At 54.7% G+C, this 18,963-nt stretch overlaps 1 protein-coding gene across 1 annotated transcript in view; it reads left to right on the forward strand.

Moving 5' to 3' along the window:
- The window catches only part of LOC144732527 (arf-GAP with SH3 domain, ANK repeat and PH domain-containing protein 2-like), a 110,836-nt gene that overhangs the window by 87,237 nt on the left and 4,636 nt on the right, over nucleotides 1-18,963 (forward strand). The window contains 19 exon segments of the mRNA XM_078613935.1: nucleotides 1,065-1,171; nucleotides 2,763-2,832; nucleotides 3,446-3,533; nucleotides 4,459-4,507; nucleotides 5,398-5,564; nucleotides 5,904-6,037; nucleotides 7,804-7,898; nucleotides 8,135-8,324; nucleotides 9,288-9,373; nucleotides 10,351-10,466; nucleotides 11,386-11,453; nucleotides 12,327-12,434; nucleotides 12,986-13,328; nucleotides 13,687-13,763; nucleotides 13,765-13,906; nucleotides 14,728-14,806; nucleotides 15,526-15,587; nucleotides 17,343-17,437; nucleotides 18,338-18,460. Of these exon segments, the coding sequence (XP_078470061.1) occupies nucleotides 1,065-1,171; nucleotides 2,763-2,832; nucleotides 3,446-3,533; nucleotides 4,459-4,507; nucleotides 5,398-5,564; nucleotides 5,904-6,037; nucleotides 7,804-7,898; nucleotides 8,135-8,324; nucleotides 9,288-9,373; nucleotides 10,351-10,466; nucleotides 11,386-11,453; nucleotides 12,327-12,434; nucleotides 12,986-13,328; nucleotides 13,687-13,763; nucleotides 13,765-13,906; nucleotides 14,728-14,806; nucleotides 15,526-15,587; nucleotides 17,343-17,437; nucleotides 18,338-18,460 (2,199 nt within the window).

The following is an 18,963-nucleotide window of genomic DNA, read 5'->3' on the forward strand; positions in this document are numbered from 1 at the left end:
ACAAAGTACCACAATTCTTCATCGTGTTGTGCTTGATACCTATTGAGGGTGAATGAGTGTCCGTTCGATTTCCGTTTTGGAATGCAATGTTATTATTATTTCTCCCTCAACTTATCAAGTGACTAATTGGGTTAAACACCTTTTGAGTATCAGGGGAATGTTGATGACATAAAGGTTCAGTTTTACATCAATAAGTGTTAATCTCCACAAAATTGATGTGAACACCAGTTTCCAGTTACATGCAACATCGTGTGTGTGTGTCGTATCTCCTCGTAAAATTGTAATAATTCGTAGCCCGTGATCAAAATCCACTGCTGAATTAAGGCCTCCCAAAGCATTGTTACTGATGGGGTTTGTTTGACCATATTTCTAAACACGCGTTCGTTCAGATATCACCTGCTACTGACTGTTAGCCACGGCCGGGGAATGAACTTGGGTAGCCTGGTTCGTAGTAAGTAAGTGCATTTCTAAACGCTCACACCTTATATAACCGAGCTTACCACGAGTGCGCAAACCGCCGCACCACCGGTCCCCCTCACTTGAAATTCCTTTATAAACAAACCTGAGGGATAAAAGTTATCCTGAGGTGTTTTTTATGCCATTGAACCGCCGCAGGGCAGTATACCCGGTTGACGCGCGGAACGTCACGCCAACGTTGACCCAACGACGTTGGACGAGTGAACTCGTCGATCCGAGCCGGGTGATTTATGAGCTCGGCGTCTCCCCTGCCGGCCATTGTCGGTGGGGCCTTCCCTGCGGGGCCTGCCCACGTGCGCGTGTCCTACTTTGGAAGCCATTGGCGCGTTGGGGCCCGCGGACGTGTGCCCCCCCGCCTCCCCCCCGCTTAGTAAGCCTCGGCCGTAAGCCGGTACAGTCGGTGCTGCGGTGCGTAGACACCGGCACTGGGGGAGACAAAGGTGGCCGGGCGTGGTACTGCAGACGGAGCGCCTCCTTGTGCATCGTGCCGGCCTTCAGAATCGGTGCTCGGCTGACGACGCTTCGCCCCCCCCCCGCACCCCCAAACGGCCTGCGTGATGTTTGTGCTCGTGGGTGCCGTGTGCCAGGATTCGCAGGGGAGGCAGAGTGGTGCCGGCTACAGCCTGCACCAGCTGCAGGGCAACAAGGAGCACGGCAGCGAACGCACCGGCTACCTCTTCAAGAAGAGCGAGGGGTGAGTGAGCAGGCCGGATGCTCGCGCGTGCGGTGCTGGTGGGGGTGAGGGCGGCGATGGTTACGTGTGGATGGAGTGTGCAGCGGTATGCTGTGGCTGCTACTGCTGGAGCAGTAGGAGGGTGGCTGTGTATGTGCTTTTTTTATGAAGGTGCAGCTTGTAGGGTTGGTTGAGGACACGTGCAGGAGGAGGAATGCTGGGTAAAAAAATATAACGTTTACCCAGGAGAGTCTCGCTGAGTCTCAAGACTTTTTCAGGAGGGCTCTGCCACGTTTCGTCGTCGTGGGCGGTGATTGCGATGTGCTTTCCCCCATTTGGAGTAATTTTCGGGTACATTTTCAAATTTGGTGATTTTTGAACCACGACTCCAGGCACGTGTGTGGTCTCTTGCTCTTTTTTTCACGCAACGTCACGGGATTTTCGAGGCCCACTGCTGAAGCAGACTATCTGGTTAAAACGGTATTAACCGGGGTGGCTGCAGGGTTCGAACCTCTGCAACAGGTGGTAAAATGTGCTTCTGCTCGGCCACTTCACCACCCGAATTTGCTTGGAGAATGGGGCGGAGAACGAGGTGCTGCTCTCCCACGTATTTTTCCGGTTGGTACACAGGAGGTCGTGGGTTCGATTCCGACCCTGACGCCTGCTGCTGTATATTTGGAGTTTGCGCGTCTCTCTCATCATCACGGTGGTTAGATGTTATCTCTCTCGCCTGGTACGCAGGAGGTCGTGGGTTCAATTCCGACCCTGACACCTGCTGCTGTATATTTGGAGTTTGCGTGTTCTCTGTCCGCGTGGTCACGTGGATTCTTCCCCGCACATTTAGAATCGACATGCGTTTAGAGTATTTGGCTGCTATAAATTACCACACGATAAGGTCGCTCCTGAAAAAGAGCTATATATCTCAGTGAGCCTTACCTGGTAAAATAAAAAAACATAGCTTAGTTTAGCTTGTTTGTTTGTTTGGTTCGGCACTCTGTCTCCCGACGTTTTTGCTCGACACGGCCGGAGCTCCTTCGAAAACTGAAAACAACGCACGGCGAGCCGCGCATCACGACCGCGAAAACCCACGCGTTCTCGGATGTGGTGGCGCGTGCGGTTTATTCGTGCCCAAATAATGTATTTTGGTTTTCATCACAAGAGCAAATGTAAATGTATGGCCTTGTCACGGGGAGGAGGAGACGGCGATCGCTCTCTTGTCGACTCAGTCTTGAATTGAGCCCAGAAAACCTCTGTGGGGCGTGGGAGTCCTCTATAAATAGCACTTTCATTTATCCAAAGACACTCGCAGTCACACTCATTTTTAAATGCCAACCCGTTCATTGGCTCTTCACATTCTCAAATGTCAACCGCGCGAGCTGCCGCGAAGATTAATTGAGCTGCCCTTACAAGTGGCACCAAGTGTGTTACAAGTGCGAATCGCCGTCACTTTTACCTGAACGCTGCCACTCGCGCAGCGCGCCGCGACGTCTGTTATTGATGTCTCCCGTGACAGTCGAGCGTTGTTGTTGTTGTTGTTGACGGATGTCGCGATACCGCCCATGATGAGCCAAATCTCTCTCTCGCCCTCTCCGCTTCGGAAACGCGTGCGCAGAATTCGCAAGGTCTGGCAGAAGAGGTCGTGCGCGGTGAAGAACGGGTACCTGACGATCTCGCACGGCACGGTGAGGGGGGTTCCGCGATCCGCTCCCTCGTCTGCGTAGTCACCGCGGTTTCATTTTCATTCCGGATGTTTCCCGGACGGCTATTCCGCTGCAGGAGATGGCCCATGACTAAATAGTCACAAGGGGTGGGTTTCAGTTTTGCTGATCGATCTGAAGAATTCTGAAAATCGGACTTGCGTTCAAAATTTTGCGCGATCCAAAATGATTAGTGCAATACTTAATGTGATTTTTTTTTGTAAATCTGAAACTCATCCCCTTGTCACCACAGAAATGTTTAAGTTTACTTGGATTTGTTACACAAATGAATGTACGTTGAACGTGTTTGGCACAGTACATTGCCATCCGTGCTAATGGGAGGTTTTGGGTGAAGCACAGCAAACTACACGGAACTGTTTATCCAGTTGCCCGGCTATTTTACAAGGGAGATCCGTGGTGCAAGAACACAGCAACAACAAAATAAAGACAAAAACATCAATAGTGCAGAGAACGAGTACAGGGTCCTTCAGAAATATTGCACAACTAACAAAACGAGGTATTCAATGTTCATAAATGAAACGCAAGGGAATCAACTAACATTGTCTTCCCTGCGCATCTCGTGCCTCTGTCCCCACAGGTGAACCAACCGCCTGCTAAGCTGAACCTGCTGACGTGCCAGGTAAAGCCGTACCCCGACGACAAGAAGAGCTTCGACCTCATCTCACGTAATTATCCCTCGTGTGCTGCACACCACCGGCAGAGATGCTGCCTGACCCGTTCGCTTGCCCACTTTCTCACCCTCTCGCTCGCTCACCCGCTCTCTCGCCCGCACTCTCAACCGCTTTCTCATCCGCTCTCTCGCCCGCTCTCTCACCCTCTCGCTCGCTCGCTCGCCCGCTCGCTCGCCCGCTCGCTCTCTCGCTCGCTCGTGAACGAGAGAGCCCATCGTGCGCACACGTCGTCTTGCGAGCCACGACGAATTCCCGGAGGATATTCACTGATACACCAAAAAAAAGTTAATTTACTTTGTTTAATGTCGCGTGCCGTACTTGCACGCTGCTGCTGCGGCACAATGGCGAGCAGCGCGCTGCACTAGCAGCAACCCAGAGGTCGCCGATTCGATGAGAAAATCCCGACTCGGCCTTTGAAACAGTGTGGGAAGTTTTTTTAATCCCCCACACCACCCCCTCCCCCCCACTACCGTCTCCTCGGTCGACCCAGCGGTGTGAGTGGGTTCGGCACGGTTAGTGGATCGGGTAAAACGTGAGTACTCCCACTTTCTCCAAGGCGTCTTACCAGCGTGGACGAGTAGACCAAAGTACCCGCGAGAGGGGCTCTCCTAGAACAAGTGGTGTGAGCAAACGATTGCAGGGATGCATCCTTGACCTTGTACTGTTATTCAAAGCAGACGTAACCACTTAACCGTTACGTTTCATGAACTCTGCACGGATTTTCTTCATAAATTTTGCACTTTCCCCTACCTGCAGCTCAGCGCCTGCTTGTGCCGTTTATTCTAAGGCGGCCGTCACTGCCAGCTCTGCCATTGCCGCCGCCGCTGCTGCTGCTGCGCTTTTAGAAATGCAGGCGGCACGGCGTGCCTGCCGCTGATTTGTTGATCAATCGCCGCATGTTGCCGTCCTCGGTGTGCAGACAACCGGACCTATCACTTTCAAGCCGAGGACGACCAGGACTGCCTCATGTGAGCACCCCGCCCCTCCCCCCCCCCGCTCTTGGCACACGTATGCACGTTGAACTTTTTTCGCGCCGTGCATAGCCAACCGTGCTAATCGGAGGTGTGACCGCGCTTACGTAGCATTCTCCACTCGTTGCTGGGGGCCGTGGTTGGAGCCCACGGGCGCTCTGGATTTTTGTTGCTTTTATTAAGCGTTTTTATTATTATTGTTTTTCAAGAGCCAAGGATACAGTCGGAATATCAGAGGGAGGGTGAGATGGCGTTTAGCGAATCGTGCGATTGACGTGGCGAGTCACTGCACCTTGTGATTTGGGAACGGACGGGGGCAATGGCCAACCTAGTGGGTGTGTAAACCCTAGTGGGTGTGTTAACCATTAAAAAACATAATACGCAAAGCCTGCTTCAAAAGGAGTAGTAGGCCATGTGCAGCTTGGAAAAAAAATTGCCAATTTCCTAAAATTACTTAATTGGGAAACCCATAAACCCCTCCCACCCTCCTATAGTGACCCTCCTGGTAAAAGAGTCCCGAGACTCTGTGAGGCTTTCCTAGGGAAATAATGTAATTATAATAAATAATATTACAGCCGTGGTGCACTATTATACTCGAGGTACTGAAGGGCGAGATCTTCAACCTGGCAGCAACACTAATAACGTGAGTGCACTCGGCCACCTCTGACACTGCAAGGGTGCTGTTGCGGTGACACGAGTGATTTGTTGCTGGGAGACCGGGAGATCATTGATCCGCCGGGTTGGTGGTGGCGTCAGTCGTGATATCTCACTTAACAGAGCCGGCCGTGTGACGACCGCCGTCTTCCACTGCAGTGACAGAAGTGATGCCGCTGTTGCGACGCCGAGCTTGCGACGCCGAGCTTGCGACGCTGCGGGTGTGTTCGCAGGTGGATCTCGGTGCTGACGAACAGCAAGGAGGAGGCGCTGAACATGGCGTTCAGCGGCGAGGCGGGCAGCGACGAGTGCGACAGCGCCACGGACCTCACCAAGGACATCATCGCCGACATCCTGCGCACGCCCGGCAACAACAGCTGCTGCGACTGCGATGCGCCGGGTACGCGGCGCCGCCCCTCGGGGCTCGACTCGGCACGCTGTGCAGCGCGCCCGCGATCGCCACTCGTGTTTTTATGTTTTTCTTTTACCAGGTAAAGGCCCATTGAGATATGTAGCTCCTTTTCATAAGCGACCTGGCTATCACAAATGATAGCTCGACGAAGTGGCCTATCACGTGGAAATGTAGAGCAGCCAAATACTGTTTCAAGAAAAATATCTGGACGTTCGCCCCTTCTCCACCCCTCCGTGCCCCCGCCCCCCCCATGCCACCCCCCCCGCCCCCCGCCGCCCCCTCATCATCATCGTTGCTGCTGCTGCTGCTGCCTTGCGCTCTGCACAGATCCGTCGTGGCTCTCCACCAACTTGGGCATCCTGACGTGCATCGAGTGCTCGGGGATCCACCGCGAGATGGGCGTCCACGTCTCGCGCATCCAGTCGCTAACGCTCGACGTCCTGGGAACCTCCGAGCTGCTGGTTGGTCTCGCGGCATCTGGCGCGCGGCGGTGTCTGTCTCACGGGGCCTGTGTGTCTCGCGGATTGATGCGCCACGAGAGGCTTCGGAGAGCTGAGTGGACTTGGCGATGATCGGTACGAACGGTGTCAAAGATCAGCCTCTGTGGAGGAGGAGGCTCGTGAAGGACGCTACTGGGTTGGAGGCAGTCGCCCTCCAGCAACAACGGAGGGCGGAGGAGCGACGCTCACAACAACGAGCGGAGTGCCGGGCCGCTATAGCACAGCGAGTTGGCACAGTAGGAGGCGCATCTGCCAGTCAACCCATGGCACCTAGGTTTGTCCCGTGACCTCCTACCAGCGGGTGTTCGACTTCACGTTGCCTTAAAGTGCACATAGCCTAGCACGTGAAGTGGCGAAGGCTCGCTGACAGGAGGTCACGGGACAGACCTACGTGCCATGGGTTGACTGAGATGACTGGCAGATGCACCAGCTGTGCTTATCTCCCCACAGCCATGCTCTACACATCTTCCTTACCTTGGGGCCATCTCGTTAAACAGCCCCGTGCCTACGCCTGCCTGTTCTCTTCTGTGATTGTGGACAGTAGCTTAGCTGTTGAGCTGTGCAGACAGTGCAACTGCACTGGGGCTTATGGACTGGAGTGGCCCAGGCACCGCGCTACGATAAGAGGGGGCGGGGGGGGAATCGCATTCCATTCCTTGCGCCAGGGCCCATGCCGACCAGGCTATGCCACTGGCCGTGGGTGTGTCTGTGGTGCGGCCACAGCAGGGGTTTACTTGGTGGGTGCCCACACCCTCGTGCCTGTGCGTCATTTCTAACGGACCGCGCATCCTTCCCTTCTAGTCCGCTCGGTGGTACAGCCCGATATTTCTTGCTAATTGAACTCCTGCCCTTACATCAAGGGGTGTGTGAAATTGATTTGGCAACGCAGGTCCTAATCTATTACTCGTGAGTGATGTGCCTTGCCCTCCGTCTTTCATTGCCTCGGTCCCGTTCACAATTATGTTTCGTCAAACTGGTGAAGCTATGGTTGTTATTTTTTTTTATTAGGGCATTATCTCGGCTATCTATAATCGTTTTTCTAAGTAATGAGCAGTGATTTGCAGATGATTCCACAGGCACGAGCCTCAGACGTCAATTCGATCTCTCACGGTAACTTCGCTGCAGAGGCCATTGTTCCACCTCCCCGCCCCTCTCCCACCACCAGCCCCATAGCAGGGGTGAGATTTACGTTTTGACCTAGAGGAGTGACCTTCATAGCTCCCGAGCTACAGCTCCCTGGCACTGCACACTGTCGTTTTTGTTCCTTGTTTTTCTCTTTTTTTTGTTACTTGCATCGTCTGACATGTAAGGCTAATCAATCGTTCAGCTTGCCACCTGCCGGCTTTGCGGCCCAGCACAGCATTGCATTGAGTGCCTTCCGTGTAGGGTCGAAAGCGTTAATGCATTAGCTCTGTCCGTCTCTCCGTCTGTACGTTGGTCCATCGCGGGTTGATGGGGGGGTCACGATATCTCCGGTAAAGATGATCCAATGTGAATTAAACTTTAGTATGAAGTCTCGTCGCTATTCGGGACTCATCCTGTTCATAATCGCCCAAAAACTTGGACGACCGGAACGTGTTATGGCCTGACCAGCTAACCTTGAGCTTCCGTACTTCCATAAAAGCACTGCCTTCCAAAACAACACACACGGTTGGAACACTTGACATGATCCATGCACGTGCATGATTTTTCGCAACTCGTTTGTAACCGACGTCCCTCGTTGGCAGATCGCGCGCAACGTGGGGAACTCGGGGTTCAACGATGTCATGGAGGCTCAGCTGCCGGACGCGTCCAGCTCCAAGCCGACCCCGAACAGCGACATGTGAGGGCGGCCGCTCCTCCCTGCCCGTGTCTCACCGCTCGCACGTGCTGTCCCGCGCGTTTCTGGGTTTGCGCCGTGCGTTGTCCGAGGTTTCGCCGCGCGCGACGATGGGAGAGCTTCGCCAACTTTCGTAACGAGCGGCCGTGTCTCGTCTGCACACGCCCCCCCCTTCCGTCCCCCCCGCTCCTCCCCACCTTCCCCCCGCCCCCCCGGCCCATACGCTCGCGCTTTCCCAGGGTGGCGCGCAAGGAGTACATCGTGGCCAAGTACGTGGAGCGGCGGTTCGCCCGCAAGTCGGGCAGCACGTCGGCCGCCAAGCTCAACAACCTGTACAACGCGGTGACGTCGCGCGACGTGCTGGCGCTCGTCGCCGTGCACGCCGAGGGGGTGGACCTCACCGAGGCGCTGCCACCGTACCCGGGCCAGGTGTGGGGAGGCGGGCGAGCGTGCGGGCGAGCGTGCGTGCGGGCGAGCGTGCGGGAGAGCGTGCGGGCGAGTGGGCTGGCGTGTGGGCGAGCGGGCGTGCAGGCGGGCGGGCAGGCGGGCTGGCGTGTGGGCGAGCGTGTGCCCGCCACTCCTAGCGCGATAGTGTAATGCGCATTCACTGCACAAACCATGGCAGATGCGGATACCGGATGCACAAATGGAAAGTTAAAAATTCTCCAGTAGTGTGCTGCGACTGTGGTCATCCAGAACAGACCGTACAACAAACAATGACACAATGCCCCGATCCACAAATACGAACAAGACATTACAGCGATACACTCCGCTACTGCTCCTGACGCGGTTATATGGCTTAACTACCTGAATGTGAAATTGTAGTCGTTGCTATGGTACAAAATACACACATGAAGGACCCACAGACTGACACGGAGATCCGTATACTTTTACGGAGATGCATAGATGAACACAGAGACCCATAGACTCATAGAATAAAACAATACAATGTAGATTCATACATCGCAGCTCAATGCGACCGCATCCCAAGAGGCTGTTTCAAAACAATGACCTATAGACTTAGACAGAGATTTATAGGTTTACAAGGAGACCTATAGAATGGCATATAGCATACAATACAGAAGCAGTCGGCACATTGTAGAGCATTTATGGCTGATGTATATAAATACGTATGTTGAACTTCTTTCGCACCGTACGTAGTCAAACGTTCTAATCGGAGGTGGTGGGGGGGTGGGGGAGTTGTAGAGCACGGGGCCAGCAGCCCTGCACCGCGCACACGGCAGGCTCCACGGCAATAGCCACGGTCGCGATGACCTTGCAACCCCACGCAGCAAACATTTACCCGCCGTGCAACGCCGCTGCTTGTGGGATACGCGATAGGGCTCGTGATAAGATTTTACCGGCGGTTCGCTGCTCCGTATTTGTGCGCAGGAGGTTGGGGAGACGGCGCTGCACTTGGCCGTCAGGAAGATGGATCGCTGCTCCCTGCACATCGTGGACTTTCTCATTCAGAACAGGTGCTTGGGGTCAGGGGTCACCGCGATAGATCTCTGGTTCAAGGGTGTAGATGTGCTGGGTTGTGGATAATTCGAGAGATATGTAGCGCATGAATGGAACAAAAGCTGGAAGAGGAACACGTGGACATGAGAACATACACAAGTTAGATTCATCATATTGTATATTGAGAAAAGAGAGTGGGTTTTGGCAGAATACGTCGCTGGATTGGAGGATGGCAAGTGGCGGTGTCTAATATCAGATCACGACAGAGGACAATGTGCGAGAGCTGGATAGATTGCTGATTTTGCAAGACTGCTAGAGTTGGCGACGGCTTGGGAAACATCTTCATCCGGCAGCGGATGGAGCACTGCTTGAATGTTGTTTTCCTCAAATGTATTCTCTACCCGGTGTCTGCAATGCTATGATTAATTCGCTGCTGTAACTTTCTTATATTTCCAAGGTCCTCCATGTGTCATTCTTGTCAATTCGCTTACGGCTGAATGTTTCTCACCAGCGTCGACAAATACAATCGGACGGCCGCTAACGATGGCCCACGAATGAATAGTTTAATTAATCGCTCTTATTGCTCTTGTTGTTATTAACCCTTTCCCGTTCTGAGACGTCCGCAAAGTTGCAGGGTGGGCTTACGTTCGAAGCACAAGCGCTCCAGCGTAAATTTTATTCAGGGAGGCGCAGCACCGTTTTTTAAAATACATTGTACTCACCGCAGAGAACTGTAGTGACACGACCGCAATGTACGATAGCAGGCGTCAAACTGTGCCACACGGCCCTCCTGCATGGCCTTGTGGGAGCCTCAGTACCGATAAAGTGATTTTATTTTATGTTTTATTAGTACGTGTACACGTAAGTCATCGGAACGGGAAAAGGTCGGTAGGATTTCGCGAGATCTGACCGACTCGCGCGCACGGTTGCCGACCCGCGTTGCGCCGCGACTCCTCCCCGGGGTTAACAACGGGCGCCTTCTCCTCGTTTGCAGCGGGAACCTGAACAAGCAGACGGTGAAGGGGAACACGGCGCTGCACTACTGCTGCGTGTACAACCACACCGAGTGCCTCAAGCTCCTGCTCCGCAGCAAGGCGGCCACGGATATCGGTGAGGGTGCCTGCGTCGTACGGAGAGCAGGGGGTCGTCGTTCCGACTGGGAGGTCGACGAACAGTGATCGCTATCCGAATGAAAATGATCAGTGGCACGATCACAAAATGAATCTGCAAATAAAAATAAATAATCTGGCCATGTTTGAGGGCGGTGATGAACGTCGTTGAGTTTGTTTTGTTTACTGTGCTTGTGCACCACTGCCAACGCAGCAGCAGCAGCAGCAGCGTCGCCAAATAATTTGATTATAAAATTACGCAGGGAGGGCTGCCTGAAGTTTGCCAGCATCCATCCCCAGGGGAGGTGCGGGGGGGGCGAGTGGGGAGTGGTGCTATAGTGGTCCGTGCATCGCAATATGAACCAGCTCACCGCAGTTCTATTCCCGACCATGGCTAACAACACGAGCGGTGATTGTCTGAACTGGTCATGAGCCTCCCCTAGGTCGTCAACCAGGCCTTGAATGAGAACCTGGTGTGTTGTGTAAACATCAGCACCGGGGAGACCAAGGCAAGGCGCTGGCCAACAGGTTGCATGGCTACAAGGCGGATCTTTTTCTTTGTACTTTGGCGGCACATGGAGGGAAGTAGGTACAGGGGGGGGCACAGGTGATGCATCTGCCAGTTATCTCAGTTAGTTAACCTATAACACCTGGATCCGTGTCCTCTTGCCAAACAGCACCTAGCCTGGCACAAGCGCTGCGGTGACATCACCGTCACTTCCTGGCGATCGGGCAGCTTGTTGTTGTTGGCTGTTGGTGTTCATGCGTGGCTTCAGGAAACCTTTTTGTTTAAACACAACTACCTTCTACATCGCACAGCTGTTGAGAAACACGCCGTGACAAAGGTTGTGTTGGCCTAAGCAAGCTGCCGCGTGTTGTTTTGTGCCAATGCGTGGGTGTGTCTGCGTGTTTGCGTGCAGCAAACGAGAGTGGGGAAACCGCGATGGATATCGCCAAGAGGACCAGACAGTCGCAGTGCGAGGAGCTGGTACGATGGTCTTCTCCCCTTCACGGCACGCTTGCTAACCAGCAGGGGAACATGTGGGATATGGCGCGCCAGGGTGTGGAAATATTTTCCGGTTCGCTCAACTGCAAATTTATCCGTAAAGTGGAACAAACGTAGGCATAGTTAAATGATAATTACATAAAAGCGATATCCCAGTGGCCAGCAGTCAAGATCGTCGTCATGTCGTCACGTATCGCACACCTTCTGCTCACATCAGATTTAAGTTCACGCATCGGATTATTGTGCAACTAACCCAATTGCGAGTACACGTAGCAATCATCGCCCCCCAGCTGCGAGACTAATGCTCGCTTGCAGGCAAGGTGCCGGGTCACCTCGTGCTGAGATGAGAGATGCAAGCTCGCTTCATCTCGCGTAAATCGCTCCCGAGATGCCACGGTGTAAAGCAGGCCACTCTCTCTCTCTCAAAGACAAATCGTCGTGATTATTATAATTATTATTTCCAACATTTCCCAAAAGTGCAGCTTTGCCTCCAGTTTTGAAATGCATGTGGTATTGACATTGAACCTTTGAAATAGGTCAATGCAGACCTTTATTTTTTGCCGTGCTTCAAGCGAACGGTGCGCCACTTGGTGGACAAAGCGCGGCGTTGCCGCCTACCGCACGGTGCCCCCGGGGGGCGGTGGAGGCTTGCGGTATACGCCCGGAAAAAAAATCACTCTCTCCGTAGAATGGGCTTGCGACCGCGTTGTATAAAAATGCATTACCCCGTACCGTGACGTGACGGAGTGGCACGTGAACTGGTGGTGGGAAATCCTTGCCGGTGCCAGTAGCACGTATATTTGCCGTGAGCGATGTCCGATTCTGCTGCTGCTGCTGCCACCGATCGCTCCACAGCTGATGCAGGCTCTCATGGGGAAGTTTAACCCGCACATCCACGTGGAGTACGAGTGGCGTCTGGGCGAGAACTTTTTGGACGAGAGCGATGACGAGCTGGATGACAAGGTGACCGCGCGTCTTCCCGCACCGTCCCGCACTGCTGCTGCGAGGTTAACTCACCGCTGCCAACAAACGATTGTGGGCGCCACGGTGGCTAGGAGATGTTAACTACCTCGCCGGGTAAACAGGAGGTCGTAATAATTTTGATTTGAAGCTTTCGTGACTGCAGGAATCCATACTCTTTGGTTCTTTCGGTAAGGAGGTCGTAGATTCGATCCAGACCCTGATGTTACCTGTACATTTGGAGTTTGTATGTTCTCACTCCCCTTGGCTGCATGGATTTTTCTCCGGGTCCTCCAGGTTTTCCTCCACATTTAGAAACATGCGTTGAGAGTATTTTGCTGCTGTAAAATTCCAAGCGATAAGCCAACTTTGTTGGGGTATAATTTGTGATAGCCAGCTCGCTTATGAAAAAGCGCTATGTAGCTCAGTAGGCCTTACCTGGTAAAATAAAAATTGTTGAGAGTTATTAAATAAAATAGAGTGGCGTTCGCGTGACGATGGTGGTTGATGCTCCTCGCCGAGACCCTCCGCCCTGGGCGCGTCTCCCCTCGCAGCCCAGCCCGGCGAAGCGCGAGGGCTCGGTGCGCCCCGTCACCGTGTACGGGAGCAGCTCCACCACGCAGGGCGGGGTGCCGCCAGCGCCGGGCGCCGTGCAGCTCCCCATGCCGGGGCCGGGCCCCACGCGCCTGCGCCCCAGCAGCTCCACGTTTGACAAGCGCGGCGGGGGCGGCGGAGGCGGCGGAGGCGGCGGGGGCGGCGGGGGTGGGCTGGGGGGAGCCGGGGCAGCATTCCAGGTGGACAACGAGACGTACGGCACCGTGGTGGACGGGGGCAGCGCGCCGACGTCGCCGCCGGGCGCCGTGCTGGGCGCGCCGCCGCTCCCTCCCAGGAACAAGGGTGAGCCGAGCCTGTGCCCGTGCCGTGCCGTGCCGATACCGTGCCGTGCCGTGCTGTGCCGAGCCAGCCCGGTGCAGCTCGGGAGGCGTGACGGCAGAAGCCGAGCCGTGCCCGTTGACCTTGCGCGTAATTAAACGAGTCGTAAGTACGTACATACGTTGAATTTCTTTCGCACCGTACGTAGCCAACCACGTTAATCGGAGGCGTGGAGGAAGGACAACAAACTAATTTCAAAACGAGTCGGGTCTCCCCGCGGCGTACCGGCCAATGTCGCACACGCACGTCAGTCGCGTGCGTAGCGTCCCACAGTTTAAAAAAATGTAATCCCCCCTCCCCTCGTTGCCTTCCCGGTCCACAGGCACCATTCCGCAGGCGCCGCTGATGCCGCCCGGCCTGCCCGGCTCGCTCGACTTGTCCAAGAAGAAACCTCCGCCGCCCCCCCCCCGGCGCACCGCTGGGCCCGCCGCCGGCGCCGCCGCAGCCCCCCGGCGGCTTTCCCTCGGGCCACAAGCGCGCCATCTCGGACCCCGTGAGCCCGCTGCCGCCGGCACCGCCCGTGCGCGGCACGTCCGTCATAAGTGAGCAGCAGCAGCTCTCTTTATCCGGGGTGCCCTCACCCTTGGTTGCGTGCGTTCGCATTCACACGTTTGTTTTTCTTCAGCCGCACAGGGAGGGCTGCCTGAAGGTTGCCAGCATCCATCCCCAGGGGGGTGGGTGAGTTCCTGCCAAGTTCGTTTTTTGTTTTATTTCATGAAGGTTTCCAGTCAATTAAGGAGTTTTTATTATACGAGCACCCCGGACAAATCGCATGCCACGTGCGAGGGGGCAACACTCTATCCCCGTACAGATGGTACTGCCTTCTCCTGGCGGTCCAGAGTGTGGCGCCTCACCACATTTGTTGCGATCCACCAACCCCCCCGCCTCCACCGTGCCAGATTACCGGCGTGCACCACTCCCACCGTCACCACCATCATCACCACGCTGGCGGTTATGGGTTGCCCCGGATGGGCTGCCTCCCAGCACCAGTTTAACGTTTCGCTCAGGTTGAAGATTAACTCCCGTGGGCCGGGGAACGAACTCGGACTGCTGGGCTCACAACGCAGAGCGCAAAAACCACTGCGCGGCTGTGAGAATTCTCGAGTCGAGATGTATGCAGAAGGTCGTGGATTCGATCCCGAACCTGACACCTGTACATTTGGAGTTCTCCCCGTGGTCGCGTGCATTTTTCTCCGGGCTACTATAAATGTCCACATGATAAGCCACTTCGTTGAGCTATCTGTCGCCAGGTCGCTTCTGGAAAAGAGCTATATCACTCGTTGGGCCTTACCTAGTAAAATAAAACTGGTTTCGATTTTGTTTATTGATTTTTTTCTTTTCATCTTTCTAACATCTCCGTCAGGGCACGATCTCTCCCAGCAGCCACCTCCCCCCGTGGCCAAGACTCCCAGCGTCATCGAGGCAATGGTCCAGCAGGGCAGGTGAGGACTGGGAACAGACGGATGCCGAGGCTGTTGAGATTTGAAAAATTCGCTGTTTTTTATTTCGGCCGAGCGGGAGCGCAACCGGAAACCGGCCGTGCGACGAGCCTCGCGCTGATGATACGCGCCATTGTGAGTGGAACAAACGAGCGTTGAGGGTTCATGAGAAGAAAACTCTCCGATGCGTTTTCGGGGGTCGCACGCCTGCGCGTCGTTCGGCTTTGAAGTCCCACGTTTCGCTCCACGTGCTCGGAGCGTCGGCCTATAGAGCGGAACGTCGGACTTTGTGCCGAATGACATGCGGTAAAAGCCACAAAAACACTTGGGAGAGCTCTTTTCCCATAAATTGTAAATGCTTGCTTATTTTCAGGCGTAATTCGATGTGATGATACACGCGCGAAAAGCTTATGCACAGGTATTTATGCACAGTATATGCAGGCGATGTGTCATTAAAGTTAGGCTCATTGAAGTGGACATAACTGTACATGCAGAAAAACACGAGCGTGCAAACGTGACGAGTAAAAAAAAAACATAACCAGACGACAACCAAGAGATGCTTGAATTGAATCTCATTACTCTGAATCGTGACGCTGCGTCGACTTGCCAGGGCTGTGGGCCCAGTCACTCAGTCGTCACCCACCAGTGTCAAGGCCAACCTTATTGATTGTGTTACCCGAGTTTATAACTTCGTTCTGCGCGCGCCTTTTCTGCCGCTGCAGCACGGAGAACGCCGCGACCAAGGCAAGTCGGGGTCCGCAAGGGCTGCCCAGCAAACCGCTCGGTTTGTTTTCCGCAAGTCGACACGCGGCCCACCGAACGAAACGCGCGCGCGCACACGTCCGTGTAATGTTTGTCTTGTTTAGCCGGGTAGAGGAACTCTAGAGGCCACCGCCTCACAAATGCCCCGGTGGGTTTGAGTTCAAGATATCCGCTGCACCCATATTTTTGTTCAGTCGTGAGGGGACAACTTGAGCGACGAGCCACTAGAGGCCCTAAGGTTTTGCTTATTTGGTTCATGCCTAGCATCACCACTCAACTCCGGTGTAGTCAACCTAGGGCAGACATCATACGGTTCAAACATAAAACAGTAAGTGTATGCAGCCAGATGTGATGCCTAGCATCATTGTTATTGCACATAGCAGGAGACAGCAAGTTATTAATGATTACACACGAAGCCACTCTGGCTTAAACTCAGCATGTTTAGAGGTTAGGTTTTGGGGTGGCCTGCAGGTGGCTCAGAGGTAAGAGTGCCGAGGTCCTGGGTGCAATACCAGGTTTCTGCTGCCTCTGATTAAACCGGGTTCTCAAGAGTAGCGAGTTGATGGACTCTACCCTCATCTTCCTGAACACCAATGTCTGAACACAATAAACCCCGTGATGTGAATTTGTTCAAGTCTGTTTGACTGTCATGAGGTGAACATTTATTCTGTGGCTCGCTGGGTAAGAAAGCAAGTGCTGCCCCGACTGTAAGAGACCCAGAGGTATCTTGCATGGCGCTTGCCTCTAAGGGCCGTTCTTGATTTACATGGCGTTGCTATTCTCCGCAAGAGTCGCGAATGCCTTCACGGTCTCGTGACGTGATACCGACAGCACGGTAACGCTGGGCAAAGAAGCGACGAGAAATAGAAATGCATCGGGCAGCACGTGGACATTGGACGCGTTTGGCCAGAGGTCACTTGTGAAGGGATCTCGCGAGGTAGCTCTGTGGTATCCACTTCCACCGGGCCGTTCTCCCACGTGGGGGGATCGCGAGGTAGCTCTGTGGTATCCACTTCCACCAGGCCGTTCTCCCACGTGGGGGGATCGCGAGGTAGCTCTGTGGTATCCACTTCCACCGGGCCGTTCTCCCACGTGGGGGGATCGCGAGGTAGCTCTGTGGTATCCACTTCCACCGGGCCGTTCTCCCACGTGGGGGGATCGCGAGGTAGCTCTGTGGTATCCACTTCCACCGGGCCGTTCTCCCACGTGGGGGGATCGCGAGGTAGCTCTGTGGTATCCACTTCCACCGGGCCGTTCTCCCACGTGGGGGGATCGCGAGGTAGCTCTGTGGTATCCACTTCCACCGGGCCGTTCTCCCACGTGGGGGGATCACGAGGTAGCTCTGTGGTATCCGATTCCACCGGCCCGTTCTCCCACGTGGGGGGATCGCGAGGTAGCTCTGTGGTATCCGATTCCACCGGCCCGTTCTCCCACGTGGGGGGATCGCGAGGTAGCTCTGTGGTATCCGATTCCACCGGCCCGTTCTCCCACGTGGGGGGATCGCGAGGTAGCTATGTGGTATCCGATTCCACCGGCCCGTTCTCCCACGTGGGGGGATCGCACTTCTCCCCGCGAGAGTCCCGAGTGACTTCTTAGTCTCGTGGCGTCACGGCGACAGCAACATTTTGACAAAAATAAAACTGGGAAGCTTACAACAAGAATTGGAACTAAAATTGTTAAAAATGTATAACGAACGTGGCGAGCGAAACGCCACGCGGCAGGAGGGCCTGCTAACGGTTGTGGTGTGCGGTTGTCACTTGTGGTTGTTGTGCGGCAGCGTACGTGAAGTTACACAAGGAGAGCCCTCCTCTACCTGACACTTCCAACTCGCTCCCGGACGTGCCGCTCCCGGCTCCTCGCAAACACATCCCGGTGAGTCGCGCAAACACATCCCGGTGATTCGCCCCAGCGGTGGTGGCGGTTCCGTCGCCCCGGGTCGAGGGGGCAGTGGAGTCTTCCCCAGGTTTTCCAGTCTCCGTCGTCTTCTTTTGTACGGCGGCTGATGTGGATGCCAGAGCAACGACGACAATTTCACATTCAGGTGGTCAAGCCGGACAACCGCGTCAGGAGCAGCAGCGAAGTGTATTGCCGTGTTTGTGGACCGGACGTTACGTCGTTATATAAGTGGCACGGTTTGTTCTGGATGACCACAGTCGAGCACTGGAGAGTTTCTCATTTTCCGCTTGCGCATCAGGTGTCCGCATCTGCCGTGGTGTTTGTGCAGTGGATGTGGTTTAGGTTTTCCAGCCTCGGGTGATTATTTTTTGACAGATGTATATTTATTGGGGAACTGGAATGCCCTGGCAGCGGCTTCGTCATCAGCAGACGGACGCATTCAGCCACCCCGTGGCCTCGTGCAGTCCAGCACTGGGGGAGGGCTTCATTCGATCTGTGCTATGAACCCAGCAGCAACATGAGCTTGATACCCTACGTCCACTCAGCGACAAATGAGTACCTGGTGCAGTGTGTAAACTTCGTCGCTGGGGAGACGAAGGAGGCCTCGCTGGTGCTCACCTCCCAAACCCTCCTTCGTGTGCCGTGCCGGCCTTTATAGCACTTGCACCAAAAGTCCGTTAAGGCTATGGGGGGGGGAGGGTCTTTTGTTTGCATTTAGATAGGCATTAAGGGAATACCTGGGAGACGAAGGCCGGCCAGGAGCCAGACATGAAGGCTGTGTCGGCCTTCATAGGTGTATTCTAACAGCACTTGCCCCGACAGTCTGCTAAGGCTATACACGGGGGGATCTTTGCCTGTGTGCACGCGTGAGCGCAGCCAAAGCCGCGCGTGCGACGCGTCAAGGCCGTCTACGACTGCATCGCCGACCACGGGGACGAGCTGAGCTTCCACGAGGGTGAGGTCATCGTGGTGACGGGCGAGGAGGACCAGGAGTGGTGGGTGAGTATCTCGCCTCCCCTCACCACCCCACCCCCCACTGCTAGCCTACCGGGGGTGGTGCCGTATCGTGATAGGTTTCATTGCAAAGCAGTCAAAGTGATTGTTTGAACGAGCACTCGCCGATTCACTCCAGCAAATCGTTCACCGGCTGTCGGTCGCCTCCCTGTCACTCTTCTATTGCTACTACCGTGGTTCCTGTTCTCATGAATGTCACTCATCGATCTCTCCGCCAATGTTAAGGAATCAGTCTAACAGGCTGGCGGTCTCCTCGTTTCATCTGCACTGCATTTCCGCCACCACGCCGCAGGTCAAAACAACTTCCCTTTCTGCTTCAGTGGAATTACAACTTTTCTCGTCCCCAGTTCTTACAACCTTGCTCAATTCGAGTAACGCATTAATGCCTGTCTATTATTACACCTTCGACAGCGCTGACTTAAAGCTTTCGTGACCGCAGGAATTCATATTCTTGGCTCTTTCGGTAAAGTCACGTAGATAGGTTCAAA

This window comes from Lampetra planeri, chromosome 2 (assembly GCF_965212315.1).
Source record: "Lampetra planeri chromosome 2, kcLamPlan1.2.h2, whole genome shotgun sequence".
Classification (NCBI taxonomy): Eukaryota; Metazoa; Chordata; class Hyperoartia; order Petromyzontiformes; family Petromyzontidae; genus Lampetra; species Lampetra planeri.